At 45.2% G+C, this 26146-nt stretch overlaps 1 protein-coding gene across 1 annotated transcript in view; it reads right to left on the bottom strand.

Annotated features, from left to right (window-relative positions):
• Positions 1-14926: 14926 nt before the first annotated feature.
• Positions 14927-26146, bottom strand: part of Papolg (poly(A) polymerase gamma) — a 31262-nt gene continuing 20042 nt past the window's right edge. The window contains exons 11-22 of the mRNA XM_021626561.1: positions 25921-26041; positions 25538-25622; positions 24740-24793; positions 23068-23187; positions 22575-22684; positions 20234-20355; positions 19846-20015; positions 19404-19492; positions 19103-19323; positions 18517-18582; positions 18290-18346; positions 14927-16309 (exon numbers count right to left, since the gene is read on the bottom strand). Of these exons, the coding sequence (XP_021482236.1) occupies positions 16211-16309; positions 18290-18346; positions 18517-18582; positions 19103-19323; positions 19404-19492; positions 19846-20015; positions 20234-20355; positions 22575-22684; positions 23068-23187; positions 24740-24793; positions 25538-25622; positions 25921-26041 (1314 nt within the window). The 3' untranslated portion in view covers positions 14927-16210. The remainder of the gene's footprint in view (positions 16310-18289; positions 18347-18516; positions 18583-19102; positions 19324-19403; positions 19493-19845; positions 20016-20233; positions 20356-22574; positions 22685-23067; positions 23188-24739; positions 24794-25537; positions 25623-25920; positions 26042-26146) is intronic.

The raw sequence follows: 26146 nt of genomic DNA, 5'->3' as shown, positions 1-26146 counted from the left end.
AAAGCTCAGCGCCATCACACAGGGCTGTCACACGGGGAGAGCTGAGTTAATACTTACCAGCACACCCGGAGGGTGGGCCGCCTCTTCCCTCTTCAGTGCTCTGTACCTCCACGCAGTACAAGCGCCCTTGAAAAGGTTGGCTTTATGACAAAGTGACATGATGGCCTTTGGGTCCTGCCCAAGATGGCCAGGAAAAGGTTTTGCTGACCCTCCTCCCCCCTCCCTATTGTAGGAAATGTTCCCTGGAAACTAGCTCTGTAGGAGCAGGACTCTGACGTGCCAGAAGTTGGGGGCTTCAGGGTGGTTAGAATTGGTCAGTCATCGCTAGTGCCTGATCCCCTTCATGATCACACACGGTTGCCAGGTTCTAGGGCAGTGAGTGAGCACGGGTACCCAGGACAGCATCCCCAGGACAGCATCCCCAGGACAGCACCCCTGTCCTCTGAGCAGAAGTTGGAAGCAGAGGACAGGCTCTAAGAACATGCATCATTCCCAGGCCCTGCTTCTATCACTCTGGTGCTTCAGAGAGCTGGGGCCTGTGTTAGTCATCTTTACGCCTAATTCATAGCCAGTCTCTCACTTCAAAACAGGCTGATGTTTGAATTAATCAGCCCCATGAAAGAGAACCCAGAAAATCAGCTCTTTACTTTGTAACTTTTCTTTCTGGGGTTTCCTATTTACCCTAACACACTCCCCTCAAGGAGGCTCTGGGAAATCTTTTCTGAAGCCCCAGGACTGGAGGGGGTGAGACACCATTTTATCTTTGTTCTCTAAGGTTTTTGTACCCACCTCAGCCATTGTAAATGTTTACGTCTTGCTCAGTCCCTCAGCCCAGGCCCCGGTACAGTGTTCGGCGCGGAGCAGGTTCCTAGTTAAGATGAACTGTGAGGTGCCAGCATAAAGAGCTTACGTTCAGGAGACTGGAGAAAGCCACACTTGACAGGATCCTTGCATATGTGACCCTGTGAAGAGCGGCGGACTCACTCCCGAGAGCGGCGCGTGGGCATGAGGGCAATGTTGAGCTGCGGGAAACCAAGGAGCAGCAGGCAGAAAGCAGGCTCTCTCCCCATCTTCTCTGCCTCTGCGGGTCATCAGTTTTTAAAGATGCCCCTTGACCTTCCTAAAAGGTGGACAGAAGTCAGTCACTGGATGCGAACAGCCATGAGCCCAAGGGGAGACCAGAGCCCACCACACAGAGCAACCTACTCCCCAGCCCTGCCCCTGCTCAGGGACCCTGGGCCTCCCACAACCCCACCCAATCTTGTATTAGTTAAACTTTTAGTGTTGCTATGACCGAATATCCTGATACAGGCAACTTCTAGAAGGAAGGGCTTGCTATGGCTCGTGGTTTGAGGGAACTCAGTCCATTGCTTCTCCACGGAGTTATTGAGGAAGCCAGGCTCTAACGTCCACCTTGGGTCACAGAGCACAGACAGCTATTGTCACTCTGTCTTTTTCCAGTCTAATCCACAGGAAAATTTAAGGGGGTACAAGAGAAGAGACTTCTTTTTCTTCTAGGCATTTCACAATACTTACAACCTCTTTTCTCTCTCTCTTTCTCTCTCTCTCCCTGTCTCTCTCTCTCTCTCTCTCTCTCTCTCTCCTCTAGCCCTCTGACAGTCCTATCAAGGCAAACTCTAGCATTGCACAGAGGGGAAACTGAAAACCAGGCTAGTTAAGCACCTCAGCCGGCAGCACGCAGCTGGTAGCAGCTTTAGGCCCTTCTTAGGGAAGGCTGGAGCTAGGACGCTGCAGTTCAATGACCAAAGGCGTTTTATCTTAGATTCCTTTCTCTGGTTCTTAGCAGACCCCGCAGCCTTCACAACTAATTTCTTGCTGGTATCAAAACACCCGAGGCTCCTGAGGTTGGGAACTCTACGGTTTACACTTTGGGAGGCCGAAGACATAAATTAGCATGACGCCAGCCCCGACAACAGCCTGCTCTACCCCGGCCGCCTCCACCGCGCGATAGGAAAGGCAGCACGTCAAGGGAGAAATCCCGGGCGAGATGCAGGCTGGAGAGCACGTCAGGGGTGGGGCTCCCCGGCTCGTAGCAGCACCTCGGGAGAGCTACCAAATACTCCAGGGACCAATTCCCTCCCGACAGGCAACGGGCACCTACGTCTCAGAGGCACCTCTTCACGTGCCTACACTGAGCACCAGGCTTGCAGGTCGTCCATCAGGGCTAGGATCAGACCTCCAGCGTAGGGGGGTTAGTGTTAGCTGGGAACAATTAAGAGAACCGCTGGAGAGGGCAGGGAATGCATGTGGGGACCACGCCGGCCTGTGGGGGCGGGGACAGGCGCTCAGAGTCTAAAGAGCCCTGTGGGAGCCAGCCCAGGGACCAAGCGCCCAGCACAGGAAGAGCCCTATTCTCACCTTTTGTTGAGGGAGGAAGTGATGAATGTCTCCACCAACCCTGCCAGGGCAGATCAGATCTCCCATGGAGGAAACTCAGGAACCACAAGACAGCCACCACACTGGAGGCTTGCTAGGCGCCTCGCGCCCGTGCTCTCCGTGCTCATGTGCGGTGTTTCCGCCCCAGCAGACATCCCCTTGTGACAAGCGGAAAGCAAGCTTTAAAAAAAATATGGAAAGAATGAATGCACCAAAGAGAGAGCAGATACTACGAGCCCAGCCAGAGAGGACGTTCTGTGAGCCCTGGACACAAGCTGTGTGCCGGCTCGTGTTCTCTGCAGCCTGAGCTTTTGGTGGGTCTCTCTCCACGCATGTGGAAAGCTGTGACAAGGGCCGCAAGGCACGTACTGCCCTCAGCCCTGGTCCCCCAGGCTGGCAGGGCGGTACTCTGGGCAAACTTCCTTAGAGTTAGCGTGGACTCCGCGAGTCTCTGGCCTCTTTTGGCTCTCTGTGCCGCCGTCTCGTTTTCAGGGCGTAGATACAACAGTCAGAGCAAAGCGTGGTTCAGGGTCACCCTACCCGAGCACACCTGCTTTCATTTCTGCAACAGGCACCTGCCCTCAGGCTGTTCCTACAGGAGAGGGCGCCACCTCGTCCCTCAATACTCAAGTGAAAGGCTGATAGGAGAGCATGATTTGGATAATCTGGCCTATTCCTTTCTAAACTGCAGGCAGGAAACCATGGGTGTCACTTGTGTTCATCTTCTCTTTCTTTCCTTCCCAGAGCCGGGCTCCAGAAGGGATGTGGAAGTAAGCAAGCGCTGTCCTGGGGGCAGGGTGGGGCGTGCGGTGGAGAGGAAAGTTTGATGGAGCCTCTGATGACTCACAGTTAGTTGCTCATGCTTAGACAGAGAGCCCAAACTGGAGTCTTTTGGCCATGAAACGAAGCTGTTTCCACCTGGGGCAGGTGTGGGTCCTGAAAACCATGTTCTTGTCCTTTTCTGGATTCCTTTTTGTTCCTGCATCGTATAAGCACAGTCAGTGTTGTGTTGGTTCATCTGGCAGGTGTGGCCTCTGGGAGACCTGGCTTGTTTGTCCTGTTTCTAGCTTCCTAAAGCTCCTTCCATCTTTGCGGAAAGCCATGGGGTCTGAACCCTTAAGTCAGTCTCTAGAGGCCCATGCATAGGACCTTGACTGGCCCTGCTAGAGGGGAGAGCCTTGCAGAAGGGACCTGTCATAGGGGGAAGCCAAGCTCGTAGGTTGTCACAAAGGCAGCTCCCTCTAGCAGCACTGGGAGCCCTGGAGCCCACAGCCACTTGGAAAGGGAGTAACGGGCCGACTCCTTGTCCTGGCACACACTGCCGGAGGCTGGCTGCTCTGGGACCAGGCAGGGGCTCTCAAGTCAGGGCAGACTACGCTGGCTGCGGCTGCAAGCTACAGCAGGCAAGCCGTCTGGCGCGAGGCGGCGAGGATCTGTGCCAGGTACCGGTGTTAGATATGATACGCACTATATAGTATCCTAGAAGGTCTCGCGGTGCAGTAATTAACGACAGGGTTTTAGAAGCTCATGGGGTATGTGATCAAGTTCTGTTTCTGCTGTTCATGTGATAATGCTGGCAGCATGTATGTTTCAGGTGCTGTTCATAGCTCAGAGGTGTGACTGTACATTAAGAAAAAAGCCTCAGACTTCTGGAGCTGATACTTGATGCGTGGGAGGGACGATGGCAAAGAGAAGCAATGCACTGCGAGGAGATGTAGTGGTAGAAAGGTGACTGGATTGCAGGAGGTCGGGTTCAAGCCTCAACAGCAGAAAAGAGAAATACAGCACAAGGTGGTTATACTTACAATCCTCTAGTATCTTACATCATTTCTGCCAGACTTTCAAAGCCTCAGTGGAGTGCTGGGGACCAGAACAGCAGGTAGGGGTTCTGTGTGAAAGTCAGGCCGTATGTGAACAGGAAGGCAGGAGGGGCGGCCGCACGGAGATCTGACAGGTGGAGGCGGGAGTGAGGACCACAGGCTGAGTGGAGGGTGTGCTGGGAGTGGTCAAGGCTGAGCAGGCTCAGGAGGAGAGATAAAGTCCAAGAGCTTGGTGTAGAAAATCCAGAGCAGGTAGATCTGCAGGCAGGAAACAAGCTGCCCAGGGCTGGCTAAGTGGGTGAGGTTGGGAGTGAGGCTTCTTCCTGAAATGATGAAAATGTTTCACGGTTCCCTGAGGTTCTGGCTGTACATGCAAGCCCTGCAAATACACTAGAGCAACACCATTGCTTAGCTCTGAGTGGGAAGCTTTTTGCCATGTGAAGGAACTCTTAATAAAGCTATCTAAGGTCAGAACAGTGACTGCCGGCTGTGTAGGGTCTGTAGGCCAGGTGAGGAGCTTTGTGTCAACTCTGAGATTCAAGGGAGCTTGCCTGATGGCTTTAATCTGAATGACTGGATTCCCATTTGAAAAGCATCTCTCTGCCCTCTCTGCTGAACTGGCAAGCCGACTGTAACAAGGTCACAGAAAGGTTATGGTGGTTCCAATAGGAAGCAGAAGAATGGGGGTTCAGCAGGGAATGCTGTGTGTGTGTGAGAGAGAGAGAGATAGGGTGTGTGTGTGTGTGTGTGTGTGTGTGTGTGTGTTTTGGTACTAAATAGTACACTCTCCATATACCAGGATGGAGAAAACTGTGAGAGTAACTCATTTGGGGTTGAAACCGAGAGCTTGATTTGGAATGTGAGGCTCGCTAAGCCTGTAGACACATCTCCTCGCCAGCCATACTTGTGTCTAGAAAGCAGTGTGACTAGAGAGGAGATTTAGCATCAACAGCACACCATGCAGTCTAGTCTCGAGAGTACAGATCCAGGTCAAGGCCAAGGGCCTGGCACTTTGAACGTCTGGCTTCCAAGCCGGGAAGGGCTACCTTGCACAAGTGAGTGTTGGCAGAGGCAGGGCTCACAGAGCTCTCTCTCCACAGATGCTTTGCTCCCGCTGAATTTCCAGCCCAGACTTCTTAATGCAATTTGCTTAGCTCCCTTTGAATCTTGGTATCTTCAGCTTTGTTATGTCCTGAATGCTGATTACAAATCAGCTATTTTGCCAGGAATCCTGGCTTGCAGGCCCTGCCCTCCGAAGGAGCACCTTTCCTTGCCTTCAACACCATAAGACTGCAATCACCTCCTTTTGAAGTCACTCCCGTGAATCTCTCTATAAATGTCTTTCAGCATGGCAACTGCTTCCTCAGTGTGAATGACCCAGAGAAAGGAAGGCAGAATGCCAAGGCTGGGAGCCACGGTCTTTATAAAGAGACTGTCTATATCAGAAGTGGCATGCTGTGGCTTGCACCATACTCTGGTATGGTAGAAGTGAGTCAGCAGGCATGGCTTTTCCAGGGCATCACAGAGCACAGACACCAGGAGATCACCGGGCAAGGCTTGAAGCCATCCACGCATTTCCCTCTCCTTTCCGGATTGCTGCCCTCTTCTGATCTGGCCCCTCTACAGGTGCATGTGTTCCGAAAGCACCTCCCGTCCCTCAGTCTCTGAGACCCCTCCTCAACTCTAAGGCACGTCCAGAAATCTCCTAATTTAAAAGTAAATCTTCCACCTTGACCTGTGACCTTTGATCTCTCTTCATCCTTCCTCCCCATTCTTCTTGAGAATGTGACCTTTATTCCCTTCTAGGCTTCCACCTCCACAGCCCTGCTCTGCTACAGTCACCAGTGACCTCCCAAATGCCAGGTCGTGTGGCTGCTGCTTTGTTGAAGTTGACCTCTGCAGCATTTCCTTTTTCTTGTTGCAGTACTAAGGCCAAGCCCAGAGCCTCACACCTACTAGGCAAGTGCTATACATCCTCCATACCCCCAACCCCCTCTGCACCGTTTAAGTGCTGTTAACCCTTTAGTTGTGGTAGTTTTGTTAACCTCATCTATTCAACCTCCCTGGTTACTGGAGTTGTAGTCAGAGCTGGGACTCTGGCAGTTCTAATAGGCGACGCTTGCTCATCTGTACCCAGTGCACCAATCTAGCAAGTGAGAGTGAAGAGCAGAGAAAAGAGATTCATCCAATATGGCCACATTGGGAATAGGAACAAATAACCAGGGCTAGTGAGACTTCCAAAACGGGAGAACGGGTCCAGCCATGAGTGCTTCTCCGTAGCCCAGGAGATGCCCATGACCAGGCAGCCCCGGTGGAAGGGAAGCCCAGCCCATCACTGTCTGCGCCTCAGGCTCTCCTGCAAGGTGATAAGTTTTCAGAACTCAGTGACATGTCTTCTCAGGAAGCAAATCCTCCTCTGGCAGGCAGGCACCAGCCTTCAGCCTTTTTCTTTTCAAAGCACGATATTCTTTGAAGGAAATTCCAATCCTTTGGGGACCATTGCTTCAGGAGTTGATGGCCACAGGGATTCCACCGAGCACAAAGGTCCTGCTGGAGTCTCTTCATTCCTGCCAGGATGACTGTGCTTTCCTCACTTGCCCAGGCCTGGGATTGCCCAGGCTCTGCCCCTGCTCTCAGGATGATGTTGAGGCAGAAGGACGTCCACTGTGCTCAGCTAACTTTCTCCCTATTCAGTCCTGGGGTCATGCTACCCATAGTCAGGGTGGGTCTTTCCTGTTTGAAAACATGCTCGCAGGCACACCCCAAGGTGTATTTCCATGCTGATGCTAAATCCGATTAAGCTGACCATGAAGATTAACCACCACACTTCCTCTGTCCAGAGGTGTGCCAAGGCCGGCTCCCCCTGGGAGCGCTGCTAGGCAAGTCTGTTGAGCTGTGGTTCTCACTGATGGCTGTGATGTGTCCCCCGTTCCAGCTGAGTCCAGGGTCACAGGTCAGTAACCTTGTCGGTTAGAGCAAAAAATTCTGCAGAATTTCTGTGTGTTCCTGACGTTGGGGCACCGTTCCTAACCGCATGTATTGTCCCCATTAAGGCTGCAGTGACAGCGGCACCCAGATCCCAGCCCTTGGGGACTTGTTGATACTTTCTCTCAGGGGCCAGTGGAATACCTAGCCACGGCTCTTACCTTATGTAAACGTCTCGGAAAAGGACAGCACAGGCCTGGCCACCTGCTCAGAAGGCAGAGGAGGGAAAGTTACAGCAAATGACTGTATGATGCTGTGGGGGAGCAGTGTCTGTCACTAGTCTAACTTTTTCTTTCCTGCCTCTCAGTTTGAAGGAGGCGAAGATCCAAATTCAATTGCTAATAGGCTTGATTGGAGACCAGGACTTTGGGTGGGCTTCAAGTGGGCCTGCTCAATAGTCCACCCCATCTCACAAGTCTAGAGAAGGCTCTTGGGGCGTGGCCAGGGGAATCAAATGAGAAAGCCCAGGGGCAGGCCTGCGCATGCTCGGCTCTCATTCCCCGCTTTTCCCCCATCAAACGGCCAATCAGGTAAACTGCCCTTTGGTTTGCAGTGAAGGTTCAACCAGCCAAGAGTTCCTTCAGCAGAACCCTCTTCATAGTAATCTGGAAGGATGATGACTGTCTAGTGGTGAAACTTAGAGGCTCCAACCAACATTTTTCATCATCTGCCACATGTCACCACATGGGGGCGTGAGGCCGCACTGATTAAACACTAGCAATCTGAAGGTAGAAGCCTCCCTTCCCGGCCTCCTCTGGGGTTCTCAGAGATGCTGAACGACAGAAAGGTGCGTATCACCTTTCACTTTTCTCCTTGCATTTTCTTGGCAAAGCCAATCCTTTTTCCCCCTAAAAACTCTCAAAACTCCTTTTGCCATGCTTGGCTTCATCTCCTCATCTGCCACATCTGTGCCCCTGTTTCCCTCGAGCATTCGTAGAAAGTGGAGCTTTGATTGCTGTTTCCAGCCAAACACATCCCGCACTTTCAGCTGGACCTTCCAACACTATCTAGGTCCCCAAACATTCTTACCAAACACACAGGGTTTGAACAGCCCGGGGGCTGTGGTCCCATTGGCCCCACCAGCATGGCCTTCTCAGTCCCATCTCACCCTCCCTCCCTGCTTCCCTCTCCCCACCCCCTCACTAGCTGGCCATGGTGCTGCTGTTTGGCTGCTGAGTTTCTAGGGAGTTTAATGGTGCTTTCCCTCTGGGTGCTCAGCTGGAGGCAGGCAGGAGGCAGGCCGAGAGTGGGCCTTGCTGGAGAGCCACTGCTTTGGGCGGCCTCAGGGCCTCCTGCAAATCAGACTCGATCGCCTTCATTTCCTGTGCTCTGGGAGATTAGATACTGCCTAATCAAGGCCATTTTTTTTCTTTTCTTAATATTTGAAACTACTAAATACCAGCTGCCATCCAAGTGGGTGGCGTTCAGAAATCCCCACTTTTCTGATGTTTGGCTTGGTGAGTTTCAAGAAACCAACCTATTTGGAAAGAACCTGCCCTTAGTTCTTTGAACTGCTATGAAGCTAGCAGGAAGTGACTTGGAAACAGGGTTAGACAGTCTTGCCGGTGCCCAGGAGAGGGAGGAGGAGGGAGATACGGGTGATCCTGGTATGGGTAGAGCTTTACGCTGTGGCTCTCTTCTCACTCGGAGCTGCTGACGGACCTAGCTGGATCCCAAACGCGTCCCGTCGTCAGCGTAGCGAGGCTGTCCCGCTGCAGGGCAGGCAGAGGTGCCTCTGTCACCCGCTGTAATGTCTGTGGACTTCGCAATCAGTCAGTCTGAGTGCTGTGCTTTTCCTGCGAATACAGCGACTCGGGGCAAGGTGTCCGGGCGTACCCTGCAGGCCGAGTGCCACCATCCTCCCAAGTTCAGCGGTGCCTCCTTGGCAGGAGACCGGCACAGTTGAGCGTGTTGATTGGTGTTCCCACATAAAGATTGGGGGCGCGGTCGGGAGGCAGGGGATCCTCACCAGTTTGCAATCCCTCCCCAAATGCACGTGGCCTTGGGGAGTGGTCATCCACGGTTCCTGCAAGCACTCCAGTATGGCTGCCCTAAAGTCACCGTCCCGCCTGCTGGTAATGTCCCACTCCTCATAAACACCTCACCAGGGTGAATCTTGGGGAACTCCTAGTCTGTCGTTGGAACTCTGTGAGGAGGGGAGGACAGAGATGTTGGCCAGGCGCCCCCTGTCCCCCACTTCCCAGAGAAAATTCTCACAAGGCAGGAGCATTCCGTGGGAGGTTGGCACTCTGCTCAGGCTGGCCGGGGAAGCTGAGGTTGGCCTTTCCCTTGATTCTTGGGATGGATTTCTAGGACAGGAACTGTCCACTGTAGATCAAGTGCCCTGTCATTTCATGTAGCTCGGCTCAGAGCGACTTCACGCCGGAAACTTTTGGATTGCTTAGCTCACTGAGCTACTTCTTGAAGTAGGGTCTTTTATTGTGGCCACCATTTTCAGGAGAGGAAAGGGAGACATGAGCGATTAAGTAGCTTGTACAATACTCTGCAGTAAACAAGCAAGTGGCAGAGCTGGATCTGGGTTAAGGCAGAGAGGCCACAGGAGGCTCCCAAAGGCCTTATGTTGTCCTCTCTTCCTGCCGTACAGCTCAGGAACCTAGCGCCATCAAATGGGTGCTGGGATTGCAGACATGCACTGTTGGGATTTGAACTCAGGCTCCCACACTTGTGCAGCAAGTGCTCTACCCACTGAGCCATCCTACAAGCTTCAGAACCTAATTCATTATGTAAAACATAAGCAAGCACGTCTATCCCATCAGCACACAGATTTGCTTTCATCCTTAATAAATGGTGAAATTGTACATGTTCCAAGAGTTGCTTAAAATAAATTCATGATTATCAGTAAATATTTTGTGTGTACTTATTTTCTAAGTCTATCTAATGCTGTGGAGTCTAGGCCAGTTTTGAACTCATGATCTTCCCGCCTCTGTCTTCTGGGTGTGAGAGGTACAGGTGTACCTTTCAGCTTCATCGTTTCTAAATGTCACGCTTAGACCAGTCTGTACTGTCCAGTTCTAGGTATTTCTAACTGTCTATGCATTACCACAAATGAGGCATTTACCCATGTGTCCTCCCTCATTCTCAACAGAGTTACTGGGGGGGGGGGCACAGTTCGGTGTTTTATTCTCATTAAGATTGTCAAGACGGCTCAGCTGGTGCAGCCTGGAGACCCGAGTTCTATCCCTGGGACCTACATGGTAATAGAAGAGAACCAACTCCTTAATGTTGTCCTTTGACCCCCCACACGCACACACAACACACACATGCGCACTCACATAAGAACACAGACACCACACATGCGTGCACATACATACATGTACACACTCACAGACACACACACATACTTATGCAACACTTACACAGTCACGAAACACATATACACACGTGCATGAGCATGCGCACACATCTGTCAGGTAGGATTCGGGCCTTAAGCATCAAAGTTACACAGCTCTTAGCGGCAGGCAGGTGCAGCACGCCACCGTTGCTCCTGACCAGGCAGAACACTCCAGATCCCGAGGAGCGGTGCAGTGTCACGGTTCTGCCCTGGAGATGTGGCTGAGTACTCAGACTTTGGCCCACATTTCTGTACTGTGCTGCCGAATAGTTACGCGTTTGGAGATGGTCAGGTTGTCTCCCCAAGCCCCGGGTTCCTCATTTATAAAGTAATCTTGCTGCCTAATAGGGTCATAAGGGTTTTCAGCGTAGGGCCCACGGTAAACACTCAGTCTACGACAGACTCTTAAAGTCTAGAGCTACTATTTCCCAGGACATGACACTTTTTCTGCTGGCGCCCTCTAACCTAGCTTCTGGACCACACTGGCGTGTATAAGAATGAGACATGGGTACAATAGGATTTTCTGAGTGAGTTTAGGCCTCTCACATAAGCAAATCTTGCTTTACAATATTAAAGTCCCAATTAGTGATTTTTGTTGCTTATTGGTTTTCATGATTTCTTTGGTTTTTGTTTTTGTTTTCTAAGAGTTTCTCTGTGTAGCCCTCACTGTCCTGAAACTTGCTCTGTAGCCCATCCTGGCCTCAAACTCAGAGATCCACCGACCTGTCTCCTGAGTATTAAAGGATTAAAGGTGTGTACCACCACTGCCTGGCACAACTAGGACTTTAAAAACAGTGAATAAAAACCCATGTCATAACAGTAAGGAAAGCTATTTCCAAAACCTAAGAAGTTACATATACATCCCTGCATTTTATATGCAGACATATTCACAGATCATATACACACCCATTAGCCTACAATAAGAAATACTTCTAAGGGTTACCGTCATAGTTTGGAAAACATATTTTAACGGACTTTGTTTCTTGGCTTTCTTGCATTAGTCCATTAGGTCTCTCTTCAAAGTAATCGTATTAAAATTAGGCAAGCCTCTGCTTCCCTCCAAAACCAAAGATGCATGTGTTTTCCTCTTCAGTATCCTCTTAGCTTTCTCTAACCAAGGGCTGTTGTTTTTCCCCTGTGAGACAAGGATGTGGCCCAGGCTGGCTGGAACTATACAGCAGAGGATGACCCTGAACTTCTGATCTTCGGGCTTCTGCCTCCCTGGTGGTAGGACTGCAGGTGTGTGCCACCAGGCCTGCTTTAGGAAGTGCTGAGGGTCATGCTCAGGGCTTCCTGCCAGGGAGACACTCTGGTCTGCTTTCCATTGCTGTGATAAGTGCCATGACTATGGTGTCAGGGCGAGCACAAGTTTGAATCACTAAAGTGTTAAAAGGTGCCGACCTTTACCAAGGGAGATGTAAGACTCAGGAAGTCCTAAGTAACTTGCGACTCTTGGTCTGGTGCCCAGGCTGATTACGAACATCTGTTTTCAACCAGGGCCCACCATAGTGACAGCGCCTTCTTTCAACACTTGACACAAGACGCCCTTGGTGCAACCGTGGACAAGGCCGTCCAAAAGGCCAGGAAGCCGGAACCCCTTTAGAGCAAGCTTGCACTCTTACAGCTTGCTAATAAATAGTGCTAATGAGTGACTGAGTGTGAGGCAAACGGAGTCTGAGCTTTGCTTTCCTAGTGAGGAGCTAGGAGACAGCATTTTCTACCATAAAGAGCCGAGCTGTGGATGACTAAATGGACTGTCAGTCTGGGAAACAACTCCACAGTCTGTGGTACTTCTGAAGTACTCCCAAATAGTCAACGACCACTTATTTGTCAAAGAAAGTTTATTTGATTACTTATTCCAGACAAACGAAGCTCATGTGCACAATTACAAAACAAGTCAAAACTAACATGTACCACGTAGCGATGCAGAGAAGGAAGGACAGCAGCTGCAGACACTTTACACTGTGGCCTGATGTAGCACCATTTACATCAAAGATATTCTATGTGGGTCTTTTCAAAAATTCAGTGGTAGTTTACAATTGTAGCAAATTTGGAGGCTGGAGAGATGGCTCAGCAGTGAAGAGTTCTTGCTGCTCTTCCTGAGGACTTAAGTTTGGTTCCCAGCACCCACGTTGGGCAGCTCACCACAGCCTTTTACTTCCACTTCAAGGGTTCCTCAGGGTGCCCTCTTCTGGGCTCTGTTGGAACTGCACTCGCATGCATATTACACACCCACACTTACATAACTAAAAATAAGTCTTTATAAATTTTATAATCTTGTGTTCAATTGACTTCAAATACAAAATTATTAGATTATTCCCAAAATAGAAAACTTGGAAAGGATAGAACCTTATATAATTCCCTTAGAAAATCCTAAGGAAATAGTTGTCATTACTGAGACTGATTTCCTTCTATCATTTGCACAAATTCTAAGCTTTGTATGATTAAGTAGTTATTAATTTATACATAAATTTGTTCATACAAAATATATAGGTAAAAAAACTAAAGCGTTTATATTTATTGGTATGTTTAGTGTGTTCTGGCCTGAACAACGAACTTGGGAGGAGCAAGTGAGAACTTTAATGCTATGGAACTCAAAAGAGGATTCAGATTTTTATCTTTATTTTTCTATCATCTTTAAGGATCATTCTAAGCTACTGTGTGACACTGATAATGAATCTAAGTTAACATGGGAAAGTTGATGGTAAGTACTTTTCTAAATACCAACTACATTAAGTGTCAACCTAAGTATATAAAGTGCCTAAGAAATAAAGCATTTCTGAGGCACTTTTAATGCACATTGTTAATCCATATCCATGGAGCAAAATCAAATGGAGTAAATTATAAATATTCTATGATTGTCCAATCCTGGTGGTTCCCACCCCCAGCCTCCTTTTTGAGGGCACAAGCTACTCTGGGAAACCAATAGAAGCTAACTTCCCTTGACTGGAAAAATGCACCAAATCCATCTTACGCACAATTCCAAAGGGTTCTCAGGTACTCGTGGCCCTCAAGCTAGGAATTCCTATTTTAAAGCCAAGAGACAAGCCCGTTATGGTGCTGAGGAAGGAGGAGGACCCCAAGCTGAGCACCAGCATCACCTGTGTGGCGGCTTTCAGGCCAGCCGGGATTACAAAGTGAGACCTTGGGGGATGCTGGCCCACTGGACACTGTCCATTGTCACTTCATTGCTGATTAGTAAGCATTTTATAAACACTACCAAATGCCTGTCTTCAGACAAAACTAGTCTCATTTTAAGCATCAATAAACTTTAAAAATTTACTCTTATCCCCAGTTTTACCAGATGTTGAACCAAGCACTTTTCACCTCAGATGGTTAATTCTCAAAGCTGAAGCTCCTAGGTATGTTTTGCTTTGTGAGTCTCCAGAGCTGGTCGCTGAAAAATGAGCAGGTCAAAGTCCAGTACCTTAGCAAAATGAACATCTGTCTAAGGGCTGCAGGCTATAGAATATACTTCTAGCTATAGTTACACGCTTGAAAACAGACAGTGAACAATATTGAATCCCATACCTTTTTACTTACTTGGAACAGTCCAACGGACTTCCCCTACGATGGCAATAAAATGCATGGAAAGTCTCCCCTTTGGGTCAGGACAGGATGCACTTTAACTTTTGAATAAATCCGCCATATCAAAACCTATCTATTAATTCCTCAGATGCCAGACTAGCTGATGAAGTCCTTTTTTAGATTCTGGTACTGAACCATTGACCATGCTGAAGAGACGACCCTTAGCCTAAGAAAAAAGCTACTATAGTTCCAGGGCTAGGCTTGCTCTTTCTAGGACCCAAGATTTAACTAGATTCCCCCATCATATCATGTTTCTAGGTTCAAGGTCACATGACAATCCTCTCAGAAAAGCATTCATTTCTGCACTCGAGTATTTGACAAACAAATCCCAAACATTTAAAGGTTAAACATGAAAAGGTTAAACTCTGAAAATGGCTTTGCCAAGGAAGCTACAACTCCTCCTGTCCCTTTGATATGGAATATGAATAGCAAAACAACCCTATTTTTCCTTTATATACATTAAACACTAGAACCTGCCTTTCAGAAGCTTTGGATCAGTGTGGGTGAGGGAGTATACAGCAGTCTTCCAGTCTAAACTTAAGAATTTAAAGTAAGTGAAAACGGGTTGCTATTTCCGCACGACTATATGGCTTCCCATGTGTCCTATGAACAAACACCACAGCCAGCTTATTTCCCTGCACCAGTCAATGTACTCGCCTGCTTCTGGACCTACTGTGTGCCAAGTGAATGCTGAAGGTGATATGTACAACATTCCTAGATATGCTTTTGTGTTCCGTTTTAAATATATAAAGTATATTTTTTTAAAAAAATTAAAGACAGACAGTAAAGTTTTTAAAGTTTCTCTTTGAAAAGATGATATCTTACAGTACATACAAAAATACTCTGAAAATACATACGACTTCATTTACAAAACACGGAGTCAACAGATTACAAGAATTACATGGTTGTGGATTTTTAATAAACTGAGCATGCATTCATGAAACTTAAAAAATATTAAGAAATGCACTGAAAAAGCAGTGTAAAAAAAGACAACTCATATAGTTAAATAAAAACTACAAAGGTCCTGAGCCAATTAATGGTTGGTAACAATGTCATTCAAAAATGCCTTGAGGTTTCAATAAAATCCACTGCTTATTTCTGCATGCCTAATCCATGAAGAAACTGTTGGAGACTGTAAGAAGTTATGGTGAAGGATTATCATGCTGAGTTAAGTTTATACTTCAAAAATACAAGTCTGCTATACTTAAAGGTATCTTATTGTTGGTGGTGGAATGAACTCCTCCTCTGTAAAAATACCAATCAACTAACAAGAATGTCATGAGATAGTAAGATATAACAATTTCACCATTCACATACTGACTTTCAGTATCCTGGTTATAGTTTGATTTTTAATAAAGATGCATTTTGAAGGCCTCCATGGGAGGCAAAACATTTCTGGTGCCCAACTCTCGTGTAGTCACTGGACTAACCCTCCCTGGTAACTATGCAACATCTGGACAAAAGCACAAAAAATAGTTTAAATATTTATGTGCCAATCTGGACAAAATAATTTAAATCAACAAAATAGATATCTACACAAATGAAGGAAGCAGAAAAGATATCTCACATTCATTAATCTTGGGTTTCACAAAGTGGCTTCAATGCTAAAGTAAACACAAACATTTAGAAAATTACAAGACAGGTTTTTTTTTTTTGTTTTTAACTTTTTCAGCTCTATACAATGATTACAACATAAGACTTAAATAAAAAAAAGGAAGGAAAAAAAAAAAAACAGTTCTGTTTTATCAGCGTCCAAGTGGCGAAGAACTGGCTCCCACGACAGAGAAACAAACATCAGAAGTTAAGGCAGTAAAACCTCAAAATGCAAAGCCACAATACTGTAGGCGATGTTTACTAGCAGGCGGTCCTCAGAGTTGACGTAGCAATCAGTGAGTGAGCGCTACAGCATCTCAAGGTCCAAGTGTGAGTGTTCAAAAGCACTGCAGGCTCATTAGGCTGATGACCGTGACTGTCACCTGTGTGGATGGCAGCTATTTCCATCTGAAGACTGGCTGCCATCTGTGCCACTGTATGACTGCAGGTTCACCTAAGTGAAGAGGCACTGCTATTACCGATTAAGGGTCAGTCGGATGGAGTTTTTGATGACACGGATGTTGCTTGCTGGAACTGGAGATGATGAATCTGGCAGTTCTTTACTAGGTAGTCTCTATCAGAAAGAAAAAGGGACAAAAAAAAAAGTTTGTATTTATGTACACACACAGAGACACAGACACACACACAATGGCTCATCTACTAAATGAAGCACAGAACCCTTGTTGGACTTTTCTCCAAACCCCTTACACATCTAACATTCAACCATGTGCTCATCTCCCTCCCCTCGCCCTATTCATTTTAAGTACTTTTTTGCTCTTGGGGAACTTTTTTAAACAGCCAGAGTGGGGAACGTGCAGATGTGGCAGCAGTGTGAGGACGACTCTGAAGATGGCTGTTAGCTGGGTCTCCACTTGGAAATGCCTACAGAAGTACCACCCCCCCGGCCAGGCAATACAAAGCGCACGGTAACGGAAGGGGGAAGCCTCGAGTATATATACAGGAAGATCTGTTAACTGACTTATGTCCCTCAATTAGTTTTTGTACCGTGTGAAAGACACAATACAAGCCTTGTCAACTGTTAACTGGCAAAGGAGGTAGCGAGTGCTGGGCCACCTGTCTGACATGCATGAGGTTGTGGGCTTAATCACCAGCATCATAAATAAGTACATAAATTGGTAAAAAGTTTAGGCATACAAAAACAAACAAACAAAAAAACTTCAGACACTATACAATTCTACTCACTCAACCTTTATCTCTGAATACTTTGTTTGGTTTTAACAGAAGTTTCTCTATGTAGCTCTGGCTATACTCGAACTCAGATATCTACCTGCCTCTGCTTCTCAATAGCTGGGATTAAAGGCGTGCACCACCACCCCTGGCTGTACTTGAATTATTAAAAGCATAATCATGTCATTCACTGTTTTATATATTAATATTCACTCCAGTATTTTTTTTTTGCATTACTACATGTAATATATATTTTGTAACAGTCTTACAGTGTGAGTTGCGTAATTGAAAAGGCCTGTGAAGACATTTATTTTCACAGGGTCCAACAGGATAAAAGTTAATTATAAAGAAAATTTAGAGTGAACTTCCTTGCTTGCTCATTTGGATCAGGCAAGAACAGGGGGAGGTATTCCAATCCTCATGTTGGGGCAATGCTGGCGGGCACAGACAGGGCATCTCAAGAAGTGTTCATCGGGGTTGGCCATGCACAGAAGGACCCTTTCAAGAATCCCTGCCAGCCAGGGCTGAAGTGACCAGCAGCCTTCTTCAGATGGCTCTTTGGTGTCTCTGTAGCCATCTTTCTGAACAGATATCTCATGCACTGCAGCCTCTGTAAAAACTACTTGTGTCACTAGTGCTGCTAAGATGACAGAGGGCAAGCTTGCCGAGTTTGGTTTTCAATGCTCGACATCAGTCTCCACAAGATCTGGGAGGGTGGTTAGACACGGAATGATAATGTCAAGGTGATTCGCCCCTTGTACTGGACTTGCTTGGACAGCTCTGTCTCAGTGTGCCTCATGATACTGCAAGCATGGCCTTGTTGAATGCATTGTTCTTTAGTACTTTCAACACAGTCATGGATGCTGGGAACGTTCGCTTCCTCCTCTTCTCCCACATCCTCTGCTGCTGTGAGATTGTTCTCCTCTCGGCACCTGATATAGTGGATAGCTCGGTCTGCACCACCATTAACTGCTCTCCTCCCTTTCTTTTTCAGAATTGCTTTCTCTCTTGATTTTCTCTCCTCTTCTGCTGTTTCTGTGGGGGGCTCTTGGGCACCTCAGTGTTCCTGCTGGTCAAGCTCATCTGCAAGGATTTCCAAGGCTCTAATGATAATTTTATTGGACATCATGTGTCCTAGTTTTAGGTTTTTGTTTGTTTGTTTTTTGAGACAGGGTTTCTCTGTGTAGCCCTGGCTGCCTGGGACTTGCTTGAAGACCAGGCTGGCCTCAAACTCACAGAGCTCCACCTGCCTCTGCCTCCCAAGTGTGGGGATTGAAGGTGTGCCACTGTGCCTGCCTTAGTTTTAGTTTCTTAAAAATTTTTGTGCTTGCTTTTACCCACAGAGCTATTACCTATCATCTATTACCTTTTTGCGTGATGTATCAATAGTTGGAATGGGCATAGATTCTCCACCAACTGCATCCTAAAAATAGAAGAATTAAAGATACAGGTTTAAATTTTTTTTCTGTATACAACATTGTTCCTACTTAAAATAAATCATAACCAAAAACTGAAGACTCTGAAGTATTCTATGGTACTTTTCACATTTATTGCTCTTTAAGGTCACATTCTAAGTGTAATATTAACATTTACCATTGGTTTTCTTTTCCTATCCTCGGCAGCACGGGAGTCCTTAAATGCTGATTCAAGTCGAATAAACTAAAATATAAGCAATAAAAATGAGTTGCTACTATATATCAGCAAAGACCATACGAACCGATATAAACCAGCAAACTAATCAATCTTTCACCAAACACTACAATTTAAAGACTCCAACTCACTCTACCTAAAATCAGACTTAATTCACCTGCTACCTTTAATGTTTGCAGCTTCAGTGATCTCTTTGGTTAAATCAATCCAGGGTCTAACAAGACATATTTTATCACCATCTGCTGGAAGCAGAGAAGATTCACGTAACAGAAGAAATGGAACAATTACCCCTGGGCTCCTTAGCTTTTGTATAAATCAGGAAACTTAGACCAACTGACTAAACTCTCAGACCTCAGTAATTTGAATTAAAGATGAACAACAACTATGGTTCCTTAAGGGTCTGACATATCCTTTCAAACAGAACAACTCCCAGCGGACAGTTTACATAGTTAAGGACAACTGTCAGCTTCTTTTCTATAATTTTAACTTAAAACAAAACAAGTGATCACTATTAAAGCTGTTATGTTACCTTTTCTATGTCTTTCAACCTCTTAGAAGTCCCATCTATAGGCGGCGAATGGGATCTTTTGGGTGTTACATTCTTACTAATATTCGATATTCCATTTAAATGTGGTTGACCCTGGACAGGGTTGTGGGGTGTTGTGATTCTAGGAATAACATTCCGTCCTACTACAGTAGGGATAGTGCACACAGCTGGGGTGGACACAGCTTTTACTGTCGGGTCAACCTCTGAAAAGACAAAAACAGTTTTAATAATCAACTATTTTTTGCGTGGTAGAATTGTTAACGGCAGAAGGACAGACACTCACTTGCCCCTATGACTGGAATCGACAGCCCCTGAGCTGGGGGCATACCGGGCAGCTTCTCCACAAGCACAGCCGCGGGCTCAGCACCGCTCCTGGGAAAAGTGTAAAATCATCCTTATTATTAATCTATGTCACGATCTGCATTTCCAAGCTCTCGCTGTTAACACTCTAACATTACTTCTCTCTAGCATTTCAACCTCCCTCACTAGAAGAGCAGAGAAAGTCAGGGAAACCATGAAAACCAAGGGAGAAGTATAGGTAGATAATCTGTGCACTCATTTGTACTGCACGACTCCCCAGGCCCTTAGTCCTGCAACTCCTACAGCAGCATGGCAATTGCTGAGCAGTACCAAACAAGACACTACTAGCAAGAGGAAAACCGAACAACCAAATAAAACCCCTCATCCTGCAATAAACAGAATGCGAGGACAGCTCTGATCCTCACCTCTCTGCTTCTCCTGTGGGGCTGTCTGGGTTGGCCTGCTTATTTGTAGACACTGGAGAGTTGAGAGGTGTTCCACTGTCAGTGTCTCTGGAGCTGTCCAGACAATTGCTGTCCAGAGAGGGTCTTCTGGACTGAAGGCCACCTGAGCTCCGACTTACATCAGAAAGACTCTGCCAAATGAGAGAAAGCTGTTAGGATTGCAGAAGCAAAGGCGAATGTAAGACTACCTTCAGTTCTGAAGCTCAAGTTATCTCTGTGATAACGTGAGATTTCAGACCGTCTACACTCTCTTTTCAAATAGGTCTGGCCAAGTTGTAAAGTTCAAACCTGGTCTCAAGACCAGCTGTCTCGGTAGGCCCGCACTGGGGAGTCAGGGTTGTAGACCCACCTTCTTCCTCTTCTGGAGGGTCTCTGCCGGCAGGTAATGGTGAAGCTGCTTCTTCTTCACGTGAGCGGCTTCAATTTTCATCCCGTCCTTGAGCATGTTCACATTGTTTGCCTGCCTGTACACTGCAACCATGTTAACACGTTACTGCCTGTACACTGCAACCATGTTAACACGTTACTGCCTGTACACTGCAACCATGTTAACACGTTACTGCCTGTACACTGCAACCATGTTAACACGTTACTGCCTGTACACTGCAACCATGTTAACACGTTACTGCCTGTACACTGCAACCATGTTAACACGTTACTGCCTGTACACTGCAACCATGTTAACACGTTACTGCCTGTACACTGCAACCATGTTAACACGTTACTGCCTGTACACTGCAACCATGTTAACACGTTACTGCCTGTACACTGCAACCATGTTAACACGTTACTGCCTGTACACTGCAACCATGTTAACACGTTACTGCCTGTACACTGCAACCATGTTAACACGTTACTGCCTGTACACTGTAACCATGTTAACACGTTACTGCCTGTACACTGTAACCATGTTAACACGTTAAGGGGATTTCTTTCTGAACCGCAAACTGTCTCCCTTTCTGAAACGTACAGACCTCCGAATGCCCCACTACACCCACCCTCTCATGGGAACAGATACTTATAAAACACTTCCACTGTGTCACTATACTATTAGGAATCAAATGATTCTATGTATGTATCTTCTGAAAGATTTCCTATAATCAACCCTCATTAACAAAATAAGCACCAAAAAAAAAATTTTTTTTTCCACAAATCTCTGTTCATAATTACTTGTCTGGGTCTAAGATAATTCTTTTTCATTTTAATGTGTGTGTGTGTGTGTGTGTGTGTGTGTGTGTGTGTGTGTGTGTGCGTGCGCGCGCGCGCGCGCGTGCTACGTCACTGTCTGGTGCCTGTCGAGGTCAGAAGAGAGTATTGGATTCCCTGGGACTGAAGTTACAGACAGTACTGAGCCTCCATGTGGGTGCTGCAGAACCAAGCCTTAGGCCCTTGGGAAAGCAGCCAGAACGCTGAACCTCTAAGTCGAATCTTTAGCTACCTAAGATAATCTTATCTCAAATATCCAAAATGCAGTTCAGGTTTTCCTTCTATGCTGAGACTTTTATTACCATAGCCTACATTAAATACAGAACATGAGAGTTCAGAGGCCACCTGCAAGTGTATAGGTGGCAAAATCTGTCTCGGAAAGCCTGGCATCACAAGACATATGGCTCTAGATTTCTGTTCTAGTGCTTTCCATAACTAGTGAGGACCCCTTGTATTAGCAGACAAATTAAGCTAATTTGTGTTTAGCCAATAAGAACTTAAGGCCGCTGAAGACAGGGACAGGAGGGCTGTTTTGCACTGCAAATACTATGAAATGTGGCGTATTATTTAATACTGTGGAACCTGCCATGCCTACGTGTAGAAAGATTACTTTAAAAATCTACTAAACAGAGTATCTCAGCTTTCTTCTTTGTCAGACGCCTAATCCTTAATTATATTCATAATTTCATCCTGGATTGTTTATGATTATCAGGAGTACTTGTTCAAATTAAAGATTCTCTGGTTCCTTCCTCAAAATGTGATTTAGTGGTTTTTAAGGTGAGGCATGGGAATCTACATTACCATGATAAAAGGGGCTAGCGGAAAGAATTTAGAAAACTCGGACGTGCCAAGAATAACACCATGAATCTGCATACTACCTCAGATCAACAAGAGCCCAATTTACAACAGGTGCTCCAGAGAGACGAGGCTGGGCTAGTTATGAAGAACAATTTTTTCTATTGCTCTTGAAACATTCAGCAACTCTGTATCCACTGATAATTATTTAACATGAAAACGTAAAAAATAAAATCACTTTTATAAACTCTGGCTCTACATATAAGAAAGTTACCTGTGAAATTAAGTTATTTTGAAACAGAAAATCTATTAAGATGGTACAAAATTTAGGTGACTTAAGAGTATTTAGGGCTTCTTCTCACTCCTGCCCCTGGGCACACTGAATGGTTCCCAGACCAAGCAGCAGCCGCAGTGTGAGATATGCTCTCCATTTGTAAGTTTGTCTCTTTTTACATAAATGGTAACGACCCTCTGTTCAGTATTCTACAATGCCCTTATTAGTAGAAACTGGAAATTGCTTCATCATTCCTTTTCCTTTTCCTAAACAGCAGCCTTGATTTCTACAATAGGAATACCATTTAGTTTAACCAAATTGGGAATTAAAAAATATCTCCAGCTAGACTTTAAACAGATGATACTGAGTTACAGCCATGGCTGAGAATCACAGCCCCATGAACAGAAAGTCTTACCTGTATCAGTAAATGACTGTATATCATATGTCAAGTCTATGTTAACACTTTCTGCATTTTCTACTCTCCGAAAAATTATCCCGAGGAACCACATTGATACGTAATTGTTGCTATAAAGTAAAAATTTAAAATTCCATTAATTTTTTTCAATCTAACAAATGCTACTGCACAATTAAACTTAGTTTTTATTTCTCTAGTTATTCAAACATTTCAGTGACATGACCAAATTTTTAAAGCTATATCCAGAACTCTGGTGTAGCTGCTTAGTATTGTTTTAAAAGAAAATTAAATTGTACTGAAGAATGACTCATTGACCATTTAAAAGGTGTTCCAAAATTTTGCTAAGGTTTACTGACTACTTATATAATAATAAGTACATGGTCACTCATATTCAAAACATACATCATTGTCTGCTAAGGAGTCTTAAAACTCATCTGAAACAATGCATATATCAATTAACATTATCTAAGAAATTTATTTAGGGACAACTCACGCTTTATGATGTTCCTTATTTCCTGGGAATGACTGGGGATTCACATGGGCAAGAGTAATAAATTCATTCCGTTCCAAGTTTCCAACGAGCACACGGATTTTAGACTCTACTAATCCAACCCTGAGACGCAACAAGATTTCTATGAAGTCATATTAAATTTGACAACTCAAGTAAACCAAATAATACATCAACTACGAAGCTTTGTGTGTTCTCTTAAAAACGTAGTCCAATTACAGCAGGGATTTTTAAAAATAACAGAAGGGGCGGCTCAACAGGTCAAAGTGTTTGCCAGGCAAGCCTGACAACTCGACGTTGAGCCCCGGAAGTCACAGGGAAGGACAAAGCCCTTGTGGAGGTGGTCTCGTGAGATCGGGTGCATGCTGTGGCATGAGCATGCTCTCTCACACAATAGCAGTGACAGTAATAAAACAAGGCCTCCATCAGGAATATGCGGAATTTAAGTGACTTTCTGCTTACAGAAGAACTGATCTAACTTTAATGCATTTCTGACCATAAAAATATCCAGTCTGGGTTAAGGCTCTAAGAGTCAGGACTTGAGCATAAACAAAAGCTGTTATTAGTGTGGTCTTCAATCTTTTCTACTTTCCAATCTTTATGTATACACCCTAAGGCTAAGCTATCTTTAGATCAGATGAACAAGAAAAGCTAACGTAGGCACATAATTCCTAAAATAAGCGTAATCTAATTTTCACAAAATACTGGATTTTGCATTTTCTCGCTTAAGATATATGACTGTCGGATATGTATTTATTAGTGACTCTAAGACAAGATAATTTCAAGAATACTTTCAAATATTTTCAGTTATATAAGCTGACATTATATTGTGTTTCAATAGTAGATGCACGAAAATCTGAGTTGCTGCAGTGCTGTCATCCAAATGAGAAGGAAACTTTTTCTATTAAGTACCAAACAGTCTTTGGTACTTAATCTTTTAGGCTTTTGAGTTGTATAGTCTCTGTGCAACCATTTACTTTGCTATGTAACACAGAGTAGCATGCAGTAACACATTATGTGTACCCATAACATCTCATTACAAGTGGCAGACTGAATTGCCATTGGCTGTAGTTTTCTGTCTCTTCATCTAGACAAATTAAATACTGCATCAATAAAAAAAATTAATTACCAGAGAAGTAAAAACCCTTGAAGCAACAGGTCAGACTGGAAGAAGTCACTGGTGGCACACCTGCCCCACAGACCAGGAATGTGAATACACTGAAGGCAGAGAGGGTGACTTCATATGCATGAGAAGATAAATTGCAGCTTGACCAGAACTGTCCAGTCAGAAGCTTTAAACCCTGATGCCTGTCCACCACCACCTACATTAAAAAGATACATAAAGCGTCTTCCCTTTCAGGTGTGGTGGGTGACAATAATAGTCAGCTGCAGACGGGTGTCAGAAACATCTAGACTACCTCAAAAATTGGCTTACATCTGACTCTGAAAAATACCAAATGAAATATTTCCATGGCCTTCTATCACTGCTGGTGCTGAACTCAACGACCTTTCTCTGTCCCTATGTTTCATCATGTACATCAGTCACCAATAAAATGTACTACTTTTGAAAGCCAAGCAAGACACTATTTTATAAACAGTAAAGTGCCATATAACTATTGTTATCAATAGATAAGAGAACTGGAAACATAAGTCTTACCATTCTAGATGATTTTCTTCTGTTGATGCACTGGCAGTCAATACTATATAATGTCTATAAAGAATTTGCAGCAATAATCAGAGGGAGAAAAAAAAGGCAGAAACATTGTTAGTTTGATTTTTTTTTTACCTGTTTTTATTCTTCTTCTCAATGAACAAAACTGTACAAGTACACAGTTTCTGAAAGTTACAGATTACTCACAAAACTATACGCCCTGCAATTAAAAGTAACTCACGTATTCAGTGATGCTAGACTAGCTATCAGCAGAATGAGGGAGCCCTTACCACTTAAGATGTCTATTAGCCTAGTATCTACCTTGCTTACGAAATCTGAGTAACACCTGTCGTCCATCATAATTAGCTTTCTACATTTCCATTCTTATTAGACACGAACTCTACTATTCAGGAGGCTGAGGCAGGAGAATCACTGTAAGTTCCAGGCTAACCTAGGTTAGGTTACATAGTGAGTGAGCACAGAGTGAGCCTGGACTGCAGAGTAGGGAACTGTCTCATAAAACAAATAAGAGTCTAGCAAATGGTTTAGTACGTACAGGCACTTGTCACCAGGACTGATGGCTTACGTTTGATCCCTAAGACCCATACACTCTACAGAAGGCAGCTCTAACTCCTGCACGTTGTCCTCTGTCCTCCACATGAATACTCTGGCACGCACGCTCACAGTCACACACAACCTAGCCCCCTTAAAAATAAAAAATGTAAAGCAAACAAAAAACAAGACAAAAAAAAATTGACATTTTTCCTGGATACCCATATACAAAGATTATAAAAGTTTAAACACCTGTATTTTTGAAAGAAATTTGGTGGCTCTAATAGTTTGGACCAATCTGATTTCCCTTGAAGAATTTCATCTGTAACCGCAAGACCTACACAAAAACAAAAACAAAGAGTTTTTAGAAGCTAAGTCTAATTTTGAAAAGTGACCAGCAAATGCTGGACTTAGAAAATGTAAACCAACTATGCTGTTTCTTAGAACATGAAAGTTAAATTCCACTATATTGGACTGATTCAAATTTTGTCCTTAATATTAGGTATTTTGGAAAGCATCCGAAGTTCTACCAAAAATTAAGGGTTACAGAATTCTAATGGGCCATCAATAGCTACAACATACAGTAACACTGTAACGCAACGACTCTTCAGGGCCAGCAGGGCCAGACATCTTACCTTGTTTGAACTCCTCCACCATCACTGTGCGAGTTGAGGTGGACACGTTGTATGTGGAGTTCTGCTGTGGGTAGGCAGGGGTGATTATGGGCATAAGATGGTACCTATCTGATGGATTCACCTGTGAAGTTAGATCAAAATAATTACCTTTCTCCTACTCAGTAGTCCTCACCTTATTTCCCTCAAAGTCTGAAGAATATGAAATATAAATTTAATACTAAATTCC

This window comes from Meriones unguiculatus, chromosome 12, assembly GCF_030254825.1.
Source record: "Meriones unguiculatus strain TT.TT164.6M chromosome 12, Bangor_MerUng_6.1, whole genome shotgun sequence".
Taxonomy (NCBI): Eukaryota; Metazoa; Chordata; class Mammalia; order Rodentia; family Muridae; genus Meriones; species Meriones unguiculatus.
Note: the sequence above shows the minus strand (reverse complement) of the source record. Positions and strands in the feature narration are given on the sequence as shown.